Source organism: Amphiprion ocellaris, chromosome 12 (genome assembly GCF_022539595.1).
Source record: "Amphiprion ocellaris isolate individual 3 ecotype Okinawa chromosome 12, ASM2253959v1, whole genome shotgun sequence".
Classification (NCBI taxonomy): domain Eukaryota; kingdom Metazoa; phylum Chordata; class Actinopteri; family Pomacentridae; genus Amphiprion; species Amphiprion ocellaris.
In genome coordinates, this window is record NC_072777.1 from 28706574 (window position 1) to 28728536 (window position 21963).

At 38.0% G+C, this 21963-nt stretch overlaps 1 protein-coding gene across 19 annotated transcripts in view; it reads left to right on the forward strand.

Moving 5' to 3' along the window:
• otofa (otoferlin a) overlaps window positions 1-21963 on the forward strand; it is a 109012-nt gene that overhangs the window by 33631 nt on the left and 53418 nt on the right. For all 19 annotated transcript variants that reach the window (XM_023278670.3, XM_035952115.2, XM_035952116.2 and 16 more), the window contains exons 4-5: window positions 12882-12981; window positions 18788-18987. In XM_023278670.3, the coding sequence (XP_023134438.2) occupies window positions 12882-12981; window positions 18788-18987 (300 nt within the window). The remainder of the gene's footprint in view (window positions 1-12881; window positions 12982-18787; window positions 18988-21963) is intronic.

Genomic DNA, 21963 nt, shown 5'->3' on the forward strand with positions numbered 1-21963 from the left:
AATATTCTAGCATATACCCAGTTGAGAATCGGACCTCACAAAGGAATATGCAGACAGGAATTAAGGCAGTGGAGTAATGAACAAGTAAATGGGCATTTAAATTGCCAGAAGCAACATCTCAGGTAATACGTTTTTCTAGGCAATTAGATAACTTTCTCTCGAACTGTACAGACGAACATTGGAACAGGTTGGGGTGGTTGGGTTTTCAACAATCTTTTGTGTTGCTTGTCAGGATGGGACTAGGAGGCAACTTCATTATCTTTGCTGAATATATACTGGGCCCTTATGAGAGCGACACTAGATTATGGTTGTATAAGTTACATCTCAGCAACAGATTCAACATAAATAAACTAGAAGTGGAACAAACCCAAGCCCTGAGAATTTCCAGTGGGGCAATCAAAACATCCCCGGTAGCAGCCACGCAGGTTGAAATAGGAGACATGCCATTGCGCATTAGTAGAGTACAACTTATGCTGACATCCTGGGTTCACCTGCAGGGACATAGTAATTCAAAGCCTGCTGAGGCCCTCTTGTCAGGATTGTTGGGAACACAGCAAAGCTAGCTTCATGAATTTCTGATGGCTTGGGAATGTGACAGCAGGAAATGTAAAGCTGTGCAATATACAGTATTGTCCAAGAGTCCTATATCCAGTCTTCCCTCCTGGGTAATTTGTGATACAATTTATTGATGTGCACATACAAAAGAAGATAACAGAGAAGTCTAGCAGGCACCTGTTTGGTAATTATCTCAAAGCTATATACAGCAGCATTTTGCTGATAAGAAGATGGCATTCACTGATGGTTCATAGGACCATGAGAGTCTGTTCACAGTTGCTACATTTCTTTTTTTTTATTACAGTGTTGTACTGTTATCAGAAAGACAACTGGTCACTTATCAGTAGAGCTTGTGGCCATAGTGATAGATCAGCAGTGGATAGAAGAAAACAACCAAATAAATGCACTGACTGCAGGGTTCCAGACTAACTTTTTCACTGGTTGCATCTTCCACCTTGTCACAGGCAAAACATATCATTTGCTGAACATCTGCTTATCTATAGATGCCATATTTATAGCTGTTCCCTAAATGCCTGATATTGCGGGCTGCAGTAGCTGCTGCTTGGTGTCAGATTGGTCCAAGATCAAACCAAGGAATTTTTTATTACATGCATTGTTTTTTATGAGCGGAAAAATGTAAATACCACAGTAGATTATGTTCATGAAATGGTGCAAAGCTAAAATCATTATTGTGATTAATGTTCCTTTAATTTTGAGGCCCTACTTCTGCATTAGCCATTGTAATTGAATTAATTGCTTATTTCCTTCACCGGTTCTGTTGATATCTCTCTTCCGCCACCTTCCCTCTGATCATCAGGTGTCTGAGTCAGGACCTTTCTGTGTCTGCTTCCTCTTCCCTCATTTTCTTTTTAAATAATCAGCTCACTTTATCTTTTAGCAAACATCAGCTAAACAGCTTGTTTGATGCACCAGATAGAGACAGACTGACAGAGCCACCAAAGTCATAAAAGTACTACTTTCCGCTGCTGTGCTTAACATCGTGTCTGTGCCAGTTACAGCAACACCAGTACAGCTTAATGATCATCATGGCCTAGCTCAATTTGACTAGTTGAAATTTCAGCTCGCACATTCTCAGTCTGGAGCCCTGAGCTGCAGCTGGTTATCAACGCTCACAAGCATCAGATTATGGAAGTCAACAGACAAAATATTCTATACCAAATATATCATCTAATGTACAGGTTGCATCATAGGAGTTTGACTGTCTGCATCATTTGGGTTCCTGCTCATGTATGAAGGTACTTTGAAATGTTCTCAGCCTCACCCAGAAACAAGGGATGTGACTCCCATTTTGGAGCATAACTGTGTGCTATAAGGCCATATATCACGGTCCACAAAAACTCAAATGTTTGAAAAACAAAGAGTAAGGAGAGGAAAGCTTCAAGCTGACTGATGCTACTCCAGGACAATGATGTCTCATGCTCCCTGATCCACTCATTCACAATGTGAGCCTCATGAATCCTGGCATCGTCATCTTGGAACATGTCCATGTCATCAGGGAAGAAAAACTCCATTGATGGAAAGACCTGGTCATTCAGTATATTCAGGTAGTCAGCTGACCACATTCTTTGGTCCAACCCCAGATCATAACTCTGACCCCCACAGACTTGTAGGCACTAGGCATAATGAGTGCATCACTTCATCCACCTCTCTCCTTACCCTGATGCCCCCATGACTTTGGAACAGGGTAAATCTGGGCTCATTAGACCACATGACCTTCTTTCATTGCTCCAGAGTACAATCTTTATGCTACCTAGCAAACTGAAGCCTTTTTTTCTGATTAGCCTCAATAATTAGTGGTTTTCTTAGAGCTATGCAGCTGTTGAGTTCCCTTTGCATTGTGCGTGTGGAAATGCTCTTACTTTCACTATTAAACATAGCCATGACTTCTAATGTTGATTTCCTACCATCGTCTAAGAGTTTATTCCGACCACGTGTTCCTCGAAGATGTTGGTTCACCATTATGATTCAGGTTTTATTAATGTGTTAGACGGTTCTTAACCTGATTTTAGTTTCAGAAATCTCTTTAGTTGTTTTCTTTGATTGATGCAGGCCAATAATTTGACCCATGACCACAGGATATGTCTTCACACATGGCAGTTAAACAAATGATGTTAAGTAAGTTGCTGCCAGCTGAAAGGTATTCCTCACTGCAGTAATTATCCAATGGAAGGCTCTTACCTATCTGCTTAGCTAAATCCGAGTGGCGACTTTTTTAAGGACAGGGAGTGTATTTTAGCAGGATTCCTGTGGTTACATTACTGATTCCCTTGTCAGCAAATTGCTAATTGAAGTTCAACAGCATATTCTCTTTTGCTAAATTTGCAACTCCAGTAAAAATGTAATGTTAGCATCTGCAATTATCCACAGCTCTTACACATTCGTAATGCTTCTATGTCGCTACAGTGTGTTCAAGCATTTTTTCACCGCTTTTGCTAACCTGAAAATACGGCAGCACAGAAGCGTTAGCAAAATATGGCTGCATATTGCAGGACGCATGCCTTACCCACAGGACCCCTTAGCTTCCCAAAGTGTCTGAGTGACCTTTACTGACTTCACCCATAGATTAACCTACTAAAACATTACAATTGCAAATCAAAATATACAGATTGCAAGTAAACAAACCAATAATAATCTAAACAGTAAAATAATAAATAAGAATGTGGGGTTATCCAATGTCCTTTTCTTTGTCCAGCATCATTGCGGGTCCCACACTGACATTAGCATTACATTCAAAGCACCACTTCACAAGTACAGCCCGCTAACCGCTAGCCACAGTCCCTAATTTTGTTAACATCAAATGAAGAAATACGGCAACCTATACAGCGGCAACAAACTCATCCACAGTTTTCCACTGCTCTTTTCTGGCTCTTCTCCAGGAAGATGACATTTCCAGTTTTAATCACACCCCCACAGCTCTGATGGGTCATGATGTTTTTCCAACCCTGGAAAAAGATTTTAATAACATCAGATCAACTTTAATCACAAATAAAATCAGAGATGTAGGCAGCAATTCAGAGGTCTGGAACCAGGCTTTCATGCTGCGCTTGACTTTCATCATTATGTAATGCAACACAACTTACCAATAAAAACATTAAATGAATACTATTGCTGCTTGGAAATTGCAGAAAATAGCGGGAAACAAAACATATTTTTGTCAAATCAAGAGACATTTATCTACTCACTACTTCATAACAAAACAATCTCGATTACAGTTGCAGGCACAGCAAAGTTTGCCCTGAGACGAATGTGTGTGCACATACACTCTTCCACGCAAAGACACTTAAACACACACATACACCCAAGCTGACACACATTTAAGTGGTTAAATAATTCATGATGTGCTACAACTTGTGTTGTTCTTGCACCTGCTCCACGCTGTTTGTCCACAGGCTGCATCATTATTACGGTAACTGATCTACTTCATCAGTGTAGGTAGTAACGCGCTGTACGGCCAGCGTGTCACACCCTGCGAGCACAAGTGCGATCACATTACCACAACACAAACAGAAGGTAGTGATGCATGATGGTCTCTGTGCGGTAGTGCATATAGACCATGTTTTATTGTCTGTTTTCCCCTGAGGCTCAGAGATATGCTTTCATATTCTGCGTTCACTGTGTGAGTTACTGAGCAGTGAAGCAGACAGGAGGTTATATGACTAGATACTGAGAGAGGAGGTCAGTGACTCCCATGGGATACATGGAGGTATATCAGTGGGTTTGTGGAATTAGAATTCAAATTAGTAATGGTTCTTTAAAGCAAATGTTCTGATGCATTATTATAATTGCCGCCTACTGTGTTTCAATACAGGTACTAAGTCGTCTTAACTCCACGGGTATCATAAGGTCATTTTGGCATTGTAAAACAAAAGATGTTCAACCTGTGCCGGCCTGTGTTAGTACAGACTAGACTCTTTTGAAAAGTAAAAATAATAATAATTTGCACAGTAAAAGGATCTGGTTTTAGATTTATTTAATCAAAAAAGTAATTTTTATTCAACATCAAATTCTCAAACTGAAGCACAAGGTCAAGAATTAAAATTTTCAAAATGGTTATTAAAAAGATTAGTGTAGTGACCATTCAAATCCAGCCTGTTATGATGCTCGCAATTTTCTCAATATCATCACCCAGCTGCTTGTCTGATCTACTTTATGCTCAATACTAACCATGTTGGGTTATCAAAATGTGAACAGTGAATTTAGAATAAAGTGATGCCTCATAAGGCATAATCGCCACTATTGAGTGAAAACTTTTACCCTCTTTCTATATTGCTCTACATAGTCCAGCTCAGCCTCGGGCAGTACACTAGCTTTTTTATGGATTACATATTGATAGTTTATTTGATTAGTCACTTAATGTCACCAGAAATGTATCACTTATTCTGAAGATTATTTTCATAATATAGCAATTAATTTACCCCCCAGGTTTTGTCTTATGATGTTTGGCGCCAGGACATTAGTATTGGATTCTTTGGGTCCTGTGGGTTGTGGGGCCTTCGTAGATTAGACTTGTCACATTAACACTTCATTAGAATGGGATCGGGGCTGAACAGTGGAGTGGTGGTTAGCACTTCAGCCGCTAGAAGATCCCTGGTTTGTGACCCAGCCTTCCTGGGATCTTTCTGCATGGAGTTTGCATGTTCTCCCTGTGCATGCATGGGTTTTCTCTGGGTACTTCAGCTTTCTCCCACATTCAAAACATGCTGAAGTTAACTGGTAACTCTTCACTGTCTGTAGGTGTGAGTGCGAGTGTCATTGTTTGTCTCTCTGATGGACTGATGACCTATCCAGGGTGTCTCCTGCCTTCACCCCAAGTCAGCTGGGAAAGACTCCAGCCCCCCATGACCCTAATGAGGATTAAATGGTATAGATAGTTGATGGATGGATGAATGGATAGAATGGGATCCAAGGGATCTGCTGTTTAATGTTTATCTTCTTATGTTTCTTGGGAACTCATTATCCAAATGATTTCTAATTTTATATTGCGTTCCTTCAGTTCCTCAGCATTACACCAGCCAAGTTTGAAAAGATCACATGAACAGTTGTTCAGGAAAAGCAAAGAACAAACACATTTCTTAGTTTATAGAGATGACAGTAACTGAAGTGGCTGGCTCCTTCTGGAGTTTTATGCCCCCTACCTGTAAAAGGTCAGTCATCTTTGGCCTTTAGCCTGGACCTGAGGGCCCCGTTGAATCCAACTTTAACCCTCTGTGTGAAATTAAGCCTCCCTAATTCTGTTAAATCAGACCAGAGGGTCATCCAGCAAGAAAGATGGAATTGGATTAACTTTTGACACAATGCGACACAGCATTGTCCAGTGAAGCACTGCGGCAGCAAATCAAACACAACACATACTGCTGGTAGACTACTGATGAGAATGAAGCATTTCTTCTGTTTACCTTGTGATTATTTCATTCATCAATGCAGCCTCCCAGAGTTTCTGAATAATGAACTGCTGCAAACTATTTTTGCATCTGATAAGCTTTCAAATTCATTAATCCATAACTCCTAAATTAACCTATTGGCTTGTGCAGTGTTTCATAGAGATTCTGTGTTCCCATTTCCAGCTCAAAAGAAGAAGAGTGTCGACCCTGAAAACTTTTTGGTTAAGACAGGCAACGAACAGGGAAATAGACCAGGCAGAATGAAATAAAGGAAGTGCCTCATCATGCTGGTACAGAGAGCTCATAAAATGATAGCAAAATGGGAGAGACTGAATACTTTTAAATGCAGCCTCAGGAATCCCATTTTGAATATGATTCCATTTAAAGTAGAAGACATTGCATTAGTTTACATGGGCGACATTGTAACACAGTGTAACACGGAATTCATAAATATAGATCAGATTGCAGCACTGAATATCAAGCTCAGCTGCTGTAGAAGGTCTTGGATCAGATGGATACAAAACCGACTGCAATTGTTGCATCAGAGTGAAACATTACATGAGTAACTCTTGTCAGTATGACCCCAAAGAAATAAACCACTTTGCCAAGCTGAATTTTACGATTAACAACTGGCATCTACTTAACAAAGTGTCTGTGTGATCATGAAATATTATTCATATTTGATGTAGCTGAGATCAGTGTGAGATGAATGAAGATGAGTGTTGGTGACAGACTCACTGTTCGTCTGCGATTCGCCTGTGATTCTTATGAAACAAGATTAAAAGTCTGACTGTCGGTGTTAATAAAACAGAGCGGTTCTGCAGACAGCAGCGATGACACAAAGATAGAGAAATCAGAAAGAATAATTTGTGTTTTAAACTCCGGCACAAACCTTTTTCTTTGGAACTGAATATGCAACTTAAAAGAGAACTCAAAAACTGTCAGAACTTCTTTGCAGTATGACACATTGATAATGTCATAAATCATAAGAAGGGACAAAATTAAACTTCTTTGATTATTTATTTACTATACATAGATATTTACCCATTTAATACTTTAGTTTCTTTTCATACTTGTCGCCTCTCTGCTCTATGTGAACACAGCCTGCAGTTCAGCCCAATTTAATGTGAGTCACTAGTAGCTCTTAGTGTGGAGAAATGCAGATTCTTTTAGTTTTTTACTGAATCTGGTTCGAGCAACATGCTTAGTTTTGGTGAATTTTATAATGAAGAATAAAGTGAATTTAATCACAATTTGAAGCTTTGATTTGGTAACTCATTGATGAATAGTTCATGGAAATCAGAAAAGTCCAACAATCCAACAGTTCTTTGTTTTTTTTGTGATATTTCAAAAATAAAATGCATTCAAAGCTTGCAGATGGGCTTTAGAGGTTCAGAGATTTAATGTTATTTTACACTGCTTTGCTATAAAATTGCCTTTGAGTTGTACCATCCTCTGAAGTAAGATAACACTGTTTAAAATTCACATGGACACTCTGTGCTCAAATGAGTCTTCCTCTGTCTTCTTCCTCTCCTTATTTCAGCACTAAATCAAATTATTTCCTCACTGAATCTTTTATTCCCTTCTGGAATTTCTGTTTATCTTTGCAGTAGCTTTCTTGTTATGTTATACCCACGGGAAAAAGATTTGTGGTTTTGGAATGAGGTTTTTCTGACTCAAAAAATCATACAGTCCCCCATATTGTACATAAAGTTTACATCGTAGTGTGAATATGCAAACTTATAAACATAAGTTGTCTTATATTTAGGGTTCTTGATCTGTATTTTGACAGAAACATACGAACATGGAGTCTTCATTTCATTTCCAGCCAGTTTTATCTCTATTTGATCAGTGGCTTCATTGAACGTTTTGTGAAATGACATGAATCACATAAAACTGAAGTATTAACACATGTACGCACATCCATATGAACAAGATAGCTACAGAATTATATCAGCTGGATTAAAAATGAGTTGAAATTATTAAAGCAAAAGCGTAAGAAAGATCATTGCAAAACAACAGGGTGATAAAAAGAAACTGAAAGTGGACATGACTTGAGCAGTTTCGGGAAGAACAAAAAGCAAAGGAGAAAAGATGAGTCTTTAATTCTGATTGAAAATGCCAGTAGTGGGACAGGATATAATGTGGACACAGTAACTGAACAGCCCTACTGCTTTCGGTTTCGAGGCGTGAAATTATCTGTACTGTGATAAAGAATTTTATCCTCCTCCATTGAGCCTAATTGCATCTTTAAAACCTTCCCTGGTAATACCGGAGCGCACAGCTTGACATCTACACTGACCCAGATGTAATATCTTATATAGTAAAAAACCCTGATTATTGCCTCTTTTTCTCTCGTTACCTTTTTCTGCTTGGAAATTTAAATCTGCACCATGTTGTGTCTACCCATAATTCTTTATATTGCTTTGTTCTGTGATCGCACAAATCTGACGTGAAGCTGGAACAGCAATAAGAGCAACTGGGTCAATATATAGTTGCGGGACTTTTTGTAACATAGTTGATAGGTATCATAGTTGACATTTCTGCTGTTTTCAGGCCTAAAATCAACATGGCCGCCTTTAACCAAACACCACATGACATTTTTAGAGAAAGATTCTTCTAAATATTATATATACAATTGAGTAAAATTTAAAATGAAAGTTATTTATAAAGATATTGTAGTAAACCTGTTGACATGCCATAAATCCACACTTGACTCACACACTACTTTATATTAAATAACTCAGAAAGACTTGGAGTCTTGCCAGTCTTTTCTTTAGGAGGAAATGACATCATGTGGAGCAGGTCATGTGATCTGGAATTAACACACTTCCTGGAGAGGTGTTTTTGTAATGGGAAACTTAGTTGAAAGTGATTTCTCGGACACAGATACAATTTGTTATTTTCCATATAAAATTTGATATATTGCCAAAAAAGAAATATCTGTCATGATTATCTCAACTTAATAAAAGTAACACAATCAAAACTATTTCTGAATGAGCTCATTTTATTATTGTTTAGCTAATTAGAAGGTGGTTATTTAGTTGACATTTTAGTGATATCCAGCCATTTTTATTAATAAGTGATTGTTTCCATAATAAATAATTATGTAATTTGTGAAGACATGATCATAATGAACATAAAAACATTAGTTTTTAAAGTTTTAATAAAAATGCATGCAAGATATATCCCATGAACTTCAAAAGTCCCTCAATTATATATTGACCCAACTGAACTGCTCGACCCCACCCAGCTGCTGATGACTGACAGCAGTTTGTGGTTAAAAAAAAATAATTCTATTATGTTCATGTTTGTCAAAAGGAGGAACACTGGTGTATTGATTGCACCCACGTAAATCAATAGGTATCCATCTCTGAACACCAAGTGAGAGCGTGTTCACTGTTAGGACTAGACTTCTCCTCATAAAGACCACATCACACACACACCTACCTGCTGTAACATTCCCATTTCACGCCAGCCTCCAGCTGAGTTGACTGCAGCTGAAGTGGGTTAGTGCAACCCTGAGAACAACCCCGCATGACTCGGAGAAATATATTTTACATTTCAAAGTTGCGCTCACCTCCTCCTCGGGTTCACCTGAGCCAGATATTTCGTCATAGTCACGCCTTGATTTGCTCAAGAAACCCGAGGATCTCAAAGGAAAATAATACAAATTGAAAGGGAAGGGAGCTCTGAATTATGGAGCAGATGAAAGTAAATTGTTTGCAGAACTTCAATCAATAATGAATGCCACCTTTTGAAGTGCTAAAAAGTAAGCCAGAACATGATAGGCCTCGATCAGTTCAATTATTCAGCGCTTCTACATGCGTTACAATGCCTGAAAGGAAATTACGGGCCGTTTGTCTTTCTAAGTAGCACTTGGACATATTGATCAGCCCTGTCTGGTGAAGGAAATATTGTAATATACCACAGATGGGTTAGTATTTTTTTTACTGATATTACTCGGAGGTGCAAAACTTTCTCTTATTCTTCAAAGAGAAAAGTTTTCTGCACAACCCCATTAATATCCCCACTCTTTTTCCTCAGTCATGTCAGCCCTGTAAAGTTGGGCCTGGAGTTATGCACTGGGGAGTCTGGCAGACATACACCTTCACAGAGCAAAGCATCTGCCAGCGCCTGAGGGGGGGAAGCACATACTGTCTTTTTTGAAAACCCGGGATTCAAAGTGAAGTTCTTGAAGTCTAAATTTGCTTCATTATTAAGTTGCGCTGACAAGTGTAGCCTCGGTTTGCACGGAAGGTAAATTCATCAGTGGTGGCTCAGGAAGAAAAGCAGGAGATACGGATAGAAAGATTGATAACAGCAGATTTTTCTGTCTTTATTTGCTCACTGATAAGAAGCCTTTGTTGTTTTGTGAGCTTTGTAAATTGAATGAGATAGTATTTGTTGTTTTTCATATTGCAGTGCAGGTGTTCATTCTCTCTCATCTGACTCTCATTTTCTACAGTCCTCACATTGTTCGCTGCAACACCTGCAGATTGTCTCCGTGTGTGTGTGTGTGCCAGGTAGTTAAGCTGTTGCATGCACTGCCCTTGTTGTATGATTTTATCTCCCCCAGCAGACTCGTATCCAGCCTGGTGTTTGTGCCTCTGCTCCTCCTCACCGTTCCTTTGATGCTCCATCTGAATATGAATCACCTTTTATGTCCCAGCGAAATACAAAACACGGGTTTATTTCCAGTCCACATGTCATCCATGGTATGTGTCTGCGAGCGTGTAAACACAGCTGATGATCATTGTAGTAGAAATGACGTACGGGCGTGGTTCAGTGTGTGGACTGCGTCGTATGTTCTTCATGCAAACAACACACAGTTTTGAGGGAAACTCTTTAAATTATTCACCAGCTCTAATTGGACACCTGAATAGAGACTGTACTGGGTTTCTTCTCAGCGTTATGGTTCATGAAGGATCCTTGAGCAGCACAGAAATGTGTCTAACGAGCTAATATATGCAACAGTAGCTGTCAGTGAGTCCCATTCTGCTGCGTGTCCTCAGGTGTGCCTTAAGGGAAATTCAAAGAAACTGAATTGAATAATAATGTTTTAATATTATATTCTTTCTATAGTAAAACATTTAATTCTCTTTGCCACTTTTGTCGATCTGTTTCTGAAGGCATATTTTTAAGGATTTTTTGTGCATGCTATATAACACGAACTACAGAATTGAGCTCACTTCAGATAATATTTAAGACAGTTGCAAAGTTAACGTGTAAGAGTTAAGAAACAAAAATGAGTTAAACTATCGTGAGTTGGCTCAAATGAGGCATCTATGTTTGTTAGATTTTCCACATTATAAGGTAACCTACTAGATTTACAGACCTTTCAGCTAAATTGTACTCATTCTAATTAAAATTGAAGGAGGCCAGAATAATAGGAGCACTGCATAAGATTATAGAGATAATGCTTTGATTCAATCATGAGATTTTGCACAGAGAAAAAAAACTAACTGGCGAATATGTTCATCTTTTAATTTTAGTGTTAGACCTAAGAGTAGATAATTTAATCCTATAAACTTCTGTGTTTTCTTTAAATGCAAATTTAGGGCAAAGAAGCCTAAATGTGTTTAAGACGCTGAAGATTGATCTAAACTCATCTCAGAGCCTTCAGCTCCACTTTTAAATCAAATCAAAGTTAGATAACTATGTTTTTTTTTCTTGCAACCTCCAAGTACCAACCAACTTTGTAAAAGAAAAGTTAAGACGAAACCTTTTCATTCAGTGTGCTCACTGAATAAATGGTGCATGAGTTTTCATTCATTCGGTGTTTCCTTGGGGGCGCTGATGAAAGTGGAAGAGAAGTTGCAGCATAGTGCTTAAATGTGCTGACATTTTTGTAGAATTATCTATCTGAAACACAGTAGATGCTATTCGGAATGTGTTTTTTCTGTGTATTGTCTGTTACTCGATAGGTGGCTTTTTACCAATAAAGATAATTTGAAACGGCAACATTTTATGGCTTTCATTAAAACAATTGGAGAGTGCAGTATTGAGGTAGCCATACTGAACCAACAAACTAAAAGCTGCAGAGTGTTGATATCACTGAGATCAGAAGTAGTGGTAACTTTCAAATTAAAGGGAATTATTTAATTTCAGGTGTCAAAGGTAAAGTCTGTGATTTTGTTAAATTTAATGAACTTGTCAGGATCTGCTAGTCGATGACAAAATAGCTCGCGTATGTATAAAAAGATGGCAAAAGATTTCCCATAGTTTATTTAACATACACTGTGGGGTCTGCCAGAATATCTTTATTACAGGAGAAACTCATCCATACAGATACACCTCCAAACTAACCAGCAAAAGCTCAGCGAGTTTGTAAGACTCCAAGTCATAAAAGAGAACACAATGTACAATAGCATGAACAAATAAATACACGACCAGTCTGTCGGTGAATGAGTTTTAGCCATTCATGATTTATCACATCCTGTGTGTGCATTAAGTTTTAAAATTTGCTGTAGGCAGGGCCTTAACCAGGTGGAAACATGACTTGAATGCACTGAAGAGCTATTTCTACATCCATTCTACATCAGAAAACAAAGACAGCTTCTAAACACGGTTCAGACTGTGAGGTGCAACATACTGTTAGCTGGTGACAGAGTGGCATTTTCTCAGTGTCTGTCACAGCACATATCCGTTGCCACCAACCACCGAGCAGCCTGTTAATTACCGTATCACTAACTCACCTCATACTGTGAGAGATGAAACTCTGTGATGTAGAACACACCAAAAGATGTCAATATTCATTAGTGTATCTGAAATGGTGAAAAGACCGACACTGTGACGGTGACTGAACCAGACTTTACACAGAGACAAACAGATGGGCAGGAATAAAGGGCAAAAGCACAATAATGTCACGGATTGATTGTATTGATTTGTGTTTACAACGTGTGGCTCTCTGTTTTAATGCAGACTGGTCGGGACTTTCTGTATGGTGCTTCAGAAGGTGGCTGAGGAGGGACACTTGGAGCTGACCGACACACTCATCGATGACAACAACACATCGATAAAGGTAAACTCTCTCTCACACTGGGGTGTCAACAGTCTGCAGGACACACAAAGAGAAAAGGTTTGGGTTTTTGGAGAGCCTTTCTTATATCTGCAACATCACTAGTTGGGAATATTTAATGCCAAATCTTACGTATATTTAAGTTACGGATTTGTATAAATAGTGGCGTGGTGGTTAGCACTTTCACCTTGCAGCTAGAAGATCCCCAGTTCATGTGCAGGTCTGGGATCTATCTGCATGGAGTTTGCAGGTTCTCCGGCTGCCTCTCACAGTCCAAAAACATGCTCAGGTTCATTAGTGATTCTAAATTGTCCGTAGGTATATATGTAGCCCTGCGATAGACTGGCGACCAGTCGACACTCATGAGGATTAAGCGGTGTATTGATAATGGATGAATGGATGGATTTGTGTAAATAAACTGTGCAGTTAAAACAACTGATTTCATGCAAAAGATTAAAAAAAATGTGAAAATTGTATAGATCAAAATGGAGCTAAAACAGGAGTAAACGTGGGATGGCTACCAATGAAATCTATGTTTTACATATTTGCTGAATGCTGTAGATTTGCTTGGTAAAATTTTCACCAAACATTATTTAAGTAAATAAAAAGCAGTTAAAATAAATCTATTTTTGTAGCAGCTGGAGTGCCAAAGAATAGTGTAACCACCCCATAAAGATATAATAATTTTTCATGATTAAAATGCATCATCCAGCCTAATTTTAACACATATGATGTTTTGTATTTTTAAACTTTCTAGTGTTTAATGACAGAGAGAGAGAGACAGACAGACAGACGTAAAATTAAATGTATAACAACAGTCTTTTCATTGAAAAAAAATGTTTTCTTACATAATGAAAATGTTCTAGTTGCTCAGTGTTACAGGCTTTTGATGTTATTTTACATTAAAATGCAATTTTACAGTCTATGTTTGTAATTTTATTGACATATTTATATATTTTAAGAATAAAATTATGAAATAAAAGGAAAAAATCCTTAGAATTACAGATTTTATTTATATATTTTTACCGCGTAACAACTTATAAAAATGGCAAATGTTTATCTATGACTGTGTTTATATCTATGATAAATAAACATGGTAGGCAGAATCTCCCCTGGGTAGCCTCTTTAATGTAATATAGCTTGAAATCTATATTTTCAATTCAAGCAGAGTCCCTAATGAGATACTAGATAAGGATGAGTTGAAGGGAAATGATACGTAAAACATCTAGAATAAATTTCAAAGAGCTGCACAGCCACAGAAACACGACATCACGCTGTGTACATCGTAGAGCTTCAGTGAAGAAACTGGCAGAACGTGATGAAGAAGATTTTTCCTACCCTTTAACTTAAAGGGGAAACCACAAAGAAAAGTAGGAGACTCAAAGAACCTTTTACAGAAACCTAAATCAAACTGTTTAGCGTTCTCAATGATATGGCTTGCATTACAGCTGTAGAATTGAAATGAATTGTATTATCCTGGAAAATGCATTCACAAGCAAACAGGGGGCATTAAATGGAGAAATCAATCTTGCATTCCACCTGCAGCGGTGGCAGTAAGGGATGCAGCAGCAATTATTAGGCCTATAAACCCACCAGCACTGACGCCGCTAACTTCAACAAGAAGCTGATGGAAATACAACAGTCTCTTAGCAACATCAGCATATCAGGACGATTCCCATTCACATTAATCCAGATATCGTCTATTGATTTGAAATTGTGTTCAGAACAGGCCGACAGAGAGCAGCTTGGAATGTGAGGATGATTTGGTGGTGAATATATAACGTCAGTGTGAATATACACTGAATGTGGAAATGAGGGCAGCGTAATTGGATGGATGAGGGAGAATGTGACTGTATGAGGTTTTAAACCACCCCAGGGTGTAGAAATTGTGATAGCTGGAAGTGCTGATGTGATGTTTTCGAGATGATGACACACAACATGGGAGCCCTTAAAGGTTTCCACATACTGACACATGTGACTTGAAAATGCGCACACACACACACACACACACACACACACACACACACACACACACACACACACACACACACACACACAGTTAGAATTTCATTACTGTACACCCCTGTAGCAAAAACTAAGTAAAACTAAACCCGACATAACCTCAGGGCAACACTTTTACTTACAACCCTGCACTGGTGTGGTTGCCATAGTAACAAATCTAAGTCCTCGCGGGCCACAGCGGCTGCCTTGCGAGGATGTAAGGAAGTGAAAGCGACTCAAAGAGAAATGGAGGAGAGAGGAAACAGCCCCATGTATAGTTTTTCCTCATCCGTCTCTGTCAGTAGAATAAATTGGCTGCTCGGTAATAAAGATCAGGTCATTGTCAGGAGGATAATATTTGTCCAAACACGACGGCCCAGAAGATTCAGAAGACAAACTGCAGTGTCACCAATGTTTTTGGCTCGTATTAAACAAACATTTTGAGTGTCAATGTGAATTCCCCAAGCAAATACCAAGGAGAAGAAACAATATATAATCCTGCCAAGTTTGTTGCTATTATTAAGTTGTGTTTTCCATACACTCATTTAACTCGTGGAACCCTTGGCATTTTCTGGATGTTTTTTGTTCATGTTACATTTTTACTTACTGTGAACTCCTTTTTCACTTCAATATAAAATCCTGCGCATCCATGGCAACAACGTTAATGTGGCTAACAGTAGAGAGAAGTCAAAAATGTTATTTTGCCATAAATTATATAAAAACACACACGTGAAAGTTGAATTTCTTTTGACTATTTGTTTTATAAAAATTGGAAAAAAAACAAAAATACAAAGCAAATATATGACATTTTAGAAGTGCCCACAGGTGTTACTAGTGTTGGAAATACAAACAAAAACTGTGGCTCCTCATTCAATAGATATCTAACGATGTACATTTCTACAACTTCAACAAACTACGCATTTTTCATTCAACTCTGCACATAAACGACCAGAAAATTGTTCCCCAAATGTATCTTCCAACAGCTTGAAACAACTTGTTCCTCTAGCTATGTTCTTTTTTAACTATTCTGCATTCATTTAATTTATCAGTATGTTTTATTATCATCTCAATCCGTCTTGCTGCTCTGCGTAAACACTGCCTGCAGTTCAGTCGAAAAAGTAGCAGAATTTTTGTCATGTGACTGTTGGAGTGCAGAATTTTAGTCACATTTTAAAGCTTATATTTAGTTATGCCTGCTTATGAAACCACATTTCACACGATACGTTCACGTTATGACCATCAGAAATGTGACAATCTGACCTTTCTCTCTGTTTTTACAGTTTCTGCCTCTGATAATTGGTGTAATTTTTAATGTTTTAATGCCTTTAAAAAAAATTCTCACTGTGTTTTGGGGTTTAGAGGGTTATGTTGACTATTATAGACCTGCCAAACTAAGCCTTGAGCTTACAGTCTTTGCTGTTTTGTAATTTAATTGGCCTCTTTTATTCAGTAGTATATGTCTGCTCACAGGGCTGCACATTTGGAACATTTAGACCACAATAGATGAATTTCAAAGGTTTATTCAAGGAGCATTTCACTTTCATTTTGGCCCCAATAAGTTTGTCTACAGAGCCGGAGGCTGCGCTTTCAGGACCGTATCAAGTGTTCCACACAAAGTACTACTTCATATCCTACCTGCGATTTAAAGGTTTAATTCAACCAATAGTACTTATTACAATATCATGACTTGGTTGCTAAGACTAGCATTTGGACAAATTGTGTAATTATCAGGTAAAACATTAACGTAATCATCAGTAATGGCCTTTGCGGTGTCTAGATCTCAAACAGCACAGTCTGAAAGGTTGGAATAAGGGAAAATACAGAGACAACTCTAGAGGCATGTTTATTTTAGACAGTAACATTCAATAACAATAAAAGCTAAACATACAAACACACAAAGGTAAATAATCTGTGTGACTCCCGCAGCGAAATCTCTGATCTCACTACCTCCTGAGAGACACATAGAGACAGACATTAACATGGATAAGTAGATATAGCACTGATATATCCCATAAACTGTACATGTTTCACATTTTTACCTTGGTGAGGTATATTTTATTTTTAGCATTTCATGCCACTATACTCCTGTCTGAAGTGAGCACCACCTCCCGACTGAATTGTCTTCCTTCTTTCTTCAGCTCTTTCTCCAGGCCTCTACAAAATTCCTCCACTTCACTGAAATAGTAGACAGACAACATTATCACTGCAGGGTTGGCAGAAATACTGCTATCACTTATAGTTTACTAAGAACCTTTATGGACTTCATAAACAACAGCAGCAGCTCTAAGAGGAATCCTGCATTAATACACCTCTGATTTAAAATGGGACCAGTTCAAATACCTGCAACTTTATTACCATCATTAAACCTGTAAAACTATCAGTATTAAACATTCACACTGAAGGTTGTTGCTGCATAATATAGTGACAGACAGAGATCAATTAATGCTTCTATCATCAGATGAAGGATTTATTCATACGCTGGCTGTAGTTAATTATCATCATCTATAGCTGACGAAATTTGGCTATGACTTAATTAAACAAATCAGCAAACAAGCTAAGTTGGTTTTACAGCAGCCCTCGCTATATAAAAGTGGTCGTTTTCATTGCTTAATGACGAGTTCAAACTTGTTTCTCACTTTAGCAGGTAAACAACTGCTTTGCTGCGCAAATGAAAACAGCAGAAATGTTTATAATGTCAAACAAATGTAACATTTCATAACGATACTAACTAATACCTCCAATAAAATGAGTACTCACGTCGTGGCTGTCTTCCATCATGGCGATAAATGCTGCTACTTTGTTTGGCATCAACTCAGCAGGAAACACAAACACCGGAGTCCTAGAAGAAGCAGACAGCACTCTCAGTGCAGCCTGTAGGTCTGCAGACATACCCTCCTCCTTTTATTACAAATCGGTTTAGCTGCATTTGAGGTGTTGCACTGTATGTGCAATGAATCTGGCAACTAAATCAGAACATAAAACATAAAAAATTAAAAATGTTTACAGAGACATGAATACACCTACAGTTTAGACGCTGTGCATAAACCCAAGGGGGGGAAAACCAGTTTACATATTTGTATTTAATAACACCATTGCCAAAATTCTGTATGTAAAACAGACAACATAGACTTTATTGTGGCATTTTTATCAACAAATACTAGGACAACATTGATAGCATAGCAAAACGAAGAGCCTGTAGCCGAGATCCTAATATAAAACAAGATGGTGACCTTTCCAGACTAAGTTTCACAATTCAGATTTAATTTTGGCAGTCCGTCAAATAATTAATGAGAATTTTTTTCTGGGTGGAAGCAGTGAGCCAGACAGATCAATATAGTCATCTACTGTATAGAGCTACACTGTCAGCATAATTTCATATTCTAGAAAACACTATAGCGTCTGTAACATGAATTTTAAGAAGTCTAAAATGTAAAATATTTGTCGCATTTGCGAAGCCTGAGCTGCTTAAGTTTGATCAAAATACAGTGAAATGATCTTGATGGCTGAAGGAGGACTCATGCTGGCGTTTTATCAAAGAGATGAATTATATTAATGTCAAGGGCAGTAATTTTACTTTGGTTGTGTTTTGACTTCTCATAAAGTCATTCCACCTGATGATGATGACGATGATGATGGAGATGATGGATAAATGAAACATTAGAAGCTCCTGAGGGGAGAATAATGGGATTTGGACATTTTTGGCACATTATTATCAAAAACATTTTTCATACCTTTCATCCAAAAGCTTTGAAGCTCATTTGAATTATTCAACGAGGCTCACTTTCATCAACTTTTCATTCATTTTCAGACCAGCGTCACCATAGAGATCAGATACCAGCCGATGGACGGCACAGTGGGGATGTGGAGCGACGGAGAGTTCCTGGATGTTCCTGATGACCGTGATGGGATGTTTGCGTTTGAAACAGACAGTTTGCTGTCAGGACAAAGCCACGGCTCGGGAACTTCTCCTGGACGATCTCTACAGGGATCCATACCCACCTTCAGAAAGTGAGTTTAACATCCCAACTGTCTCTAAAATAACTTTATTACATTAACATATGAAGAACTGGACTGTGAAATTCTTATTTGATTTTGAATATTGATCTTTTAGCTCTACAGTTGTAAACAAGACGTGTTGTCTCATTTATGCAGTTTAGTTTTAAAGAGGCCATTATTAGTTACAGTACTACTGAGGCACACAAGGGTGACATATAACTTGAATGGATTCAGATTCACAGATGCAGCATTCGCACATTTATGAGGCCTCATGCTGTTCAACTGCTGTAACAAGAGAATTTACATTTATAATGGTATAGTGGTAAATGTTACTTATATGAAACTTTTCACAATGAAGTTACAAAGTGATTAACAGAAACCATAATGATTAAAAAGACTAATAACATCAATAGAGATGAGTGAATAACACGGAAAGATCATAAAAGCAGCCAGAGAGTATAAAAACAGAGATTACAGAACAAAGCTCATAAAAGAGAATGAAAACAAAAAGGGAATTGTAAAACACAACCATGCAGTAAAGGCAAACCCCAGGCTACTTTTTTAAAAAGCCAACACTTAAAAGTTACCAGCTGTGCACCATTTATTGATCTGAGAATGGCCAGAGACATAAGGGGTTAAAAGTTCCTTATTGGGATCTGGGTCAAAGTCATTTAATGCTATAAAAGTGGTATATAGAGTTTTATCAACTTAGAAAAGTTATTTTTCATTGCTTTTAATGTTCATAAAATTTGAGTTTTATTTTGTTTTAGAAATTGATCTAACAAGTTGCCTGTTTTGTCTTGTTGTCGTGTTTTATATTCTAAATTTTTAGCCTGTGTTGTTTTTTGCACGTTTTTGTTGCTGCCTGATTGATAACACTTAGGTCAACTTGGGTTGTTTGAAATGTGAGTTTCAGACCAAACTGTTGGGGTTGAATGGGATTCCCAACTCAACCCCCAACAGTTAATACAGTTAAGTGTTTTTCATGCTCGCCTTTTTATGGTCTGAACTTAAAAAGGGAAAAATTCAGAGTTGACAAAGTCTAGTTGGTCTATTTATACAGTGTAGAATGTGCGTTGTTTTACAAGCAATCCAAGGCTGAATAGGGTCACATAGATCCAGCAAGAAAAACCGTAAGAGCTTCTGCCCTCAAGGCTGCTTTTGGCTTCAGTGCGTATCCTTCCACTTTGGTTTCATTGTTGTGTTTTTGCTGAACAGTATATGAAATAATCTGTGGGTGGTATTGATTTCCACTGAGACTATCTGCAAAGCCAGAGCCCTAAACCCATCATTATGCTGCCTGTTGAACGGGGGCCTGAAAAACTGTATGTTTGTGTGTGACTAAATGCCATTGTGCTCATGTTTTTGTTGTTGTTTGTTGGAACTGAATGCCTAAATTAGGCTTATCTTACAGCATGAAATTTAACACATACAAAAAAAGAAAGCAAGATTAGCAGCCTGAGGAAAATGAGAAAAGTTGACTAATCTAAGTTAAAGCGCATCCCACGGGTGTTATATAACAGATACAGGGTTTGGATTTGGTCAACAGAGTAAAAAGAAAGAACTGCTGTAGAGAAAATACTGTGAAAGTGGTAAGAAAGTTGTCATGAAGTTAATTTCACCAGTGTAATCAACCAAAAATTTAGTTCCAGCATACTGTATGTTAGATTATCGATTATCCTGCACATAGATCTGACTTTCTGCACCCTTTAAGTCAACAAACACTTTCATTTCATTGTTTTAACAAGGTGTCATTCAGACTTTGTGCCGAGAGGAAACATCCAGGTCAAAAAGATCAATTCACTGTAAGGAAGATTATATTTGTGGAAACATAACTTCCCATGAGACACTAAAGACAAACTGCAGTGTCTCCCTTGACTCTGTTCTGCATTAGACAACCTTTTTCAGTGTCATCCTGTAGCAAATATACAACCAAAAACAAGAGATGATGCATAATTCTGGCAAAAATCTGTTGCCAAAATTAGAAACTTTGTCCATACACAGTTAAATGGACTGATATAGAAATGCTAAGGCTAGGTCTGTGGTCTAGTGTTGGCTGTTTTGTAATTTCAATGATTATTCATTGGGTTTGGCTGCGTTTGCCGTGTTGTACCTGATTATTCGATGTATATTTGACTTTTGCTCCGTCGTCTTGTTACCGTGGCAGCAACAAGCTGTCAGTCAGTCTTAGTAAACGACGCCGTGGGGCTTTTTGTCTCAGGGAAAATAAGCGAATAAGTTGCTGAGAAAATACCAATAACGTCAGGCCTTTCCAAGAAACTCCCTCTAATCTGCTTCACTCTGCTGTCGGCCAGACTGATGGGATTGTGGAGGGATTTTAATAGACATGCCACTTCTCATCCAAACCTTTTCTGTCCTGAATCGCAAGCTGCTAAGTTTTCCTCTGGTTGAGATGTTTTCAGCGTGAAACTTTCTGATTGTGTCTTGAATTCTTGGCAGCCAGTGTTAATTGCCCTGCTAATGAAGTGTGAACATGGAGGAGATGATAACCTGGAATGACTCTTTTATTCCTCCAGGGAGAAGGAGAAAGACGGGGGGAATGTCATAAGCAGTTTAGCCTCAAGGTATATTTCCTTAAGACTGTTGCTTATTTTTCAACCTTTAAGTGTGGCTTTGAGGGTCTGCTGAACCTCTTTTTTCATGCAAATCTTTCACGGGTCAATATATAATTGTGGGACTTTTTGTAACATAGTTGACAGGTATCACAGTTGACATTTTTGCTGTTTTCAGGCCTAAAATCAATATTTCTTTTATTCTAACCAAACACCACATGGCATTTTTACAGAAAAATTCTTCTAAATATTATATATACAATTGAGTAAAATTGAAATTGAAAGTTATTTATAAAGACATTCTAGTAAATCTGTTGACATGCCATAAATCCACACTTGACTCACTCACTACTTTATATTAAATAACTCAGAAAGCCTTGGAGTCTTGCCAGTTGTTTCTTCAGGAGGAAATGAC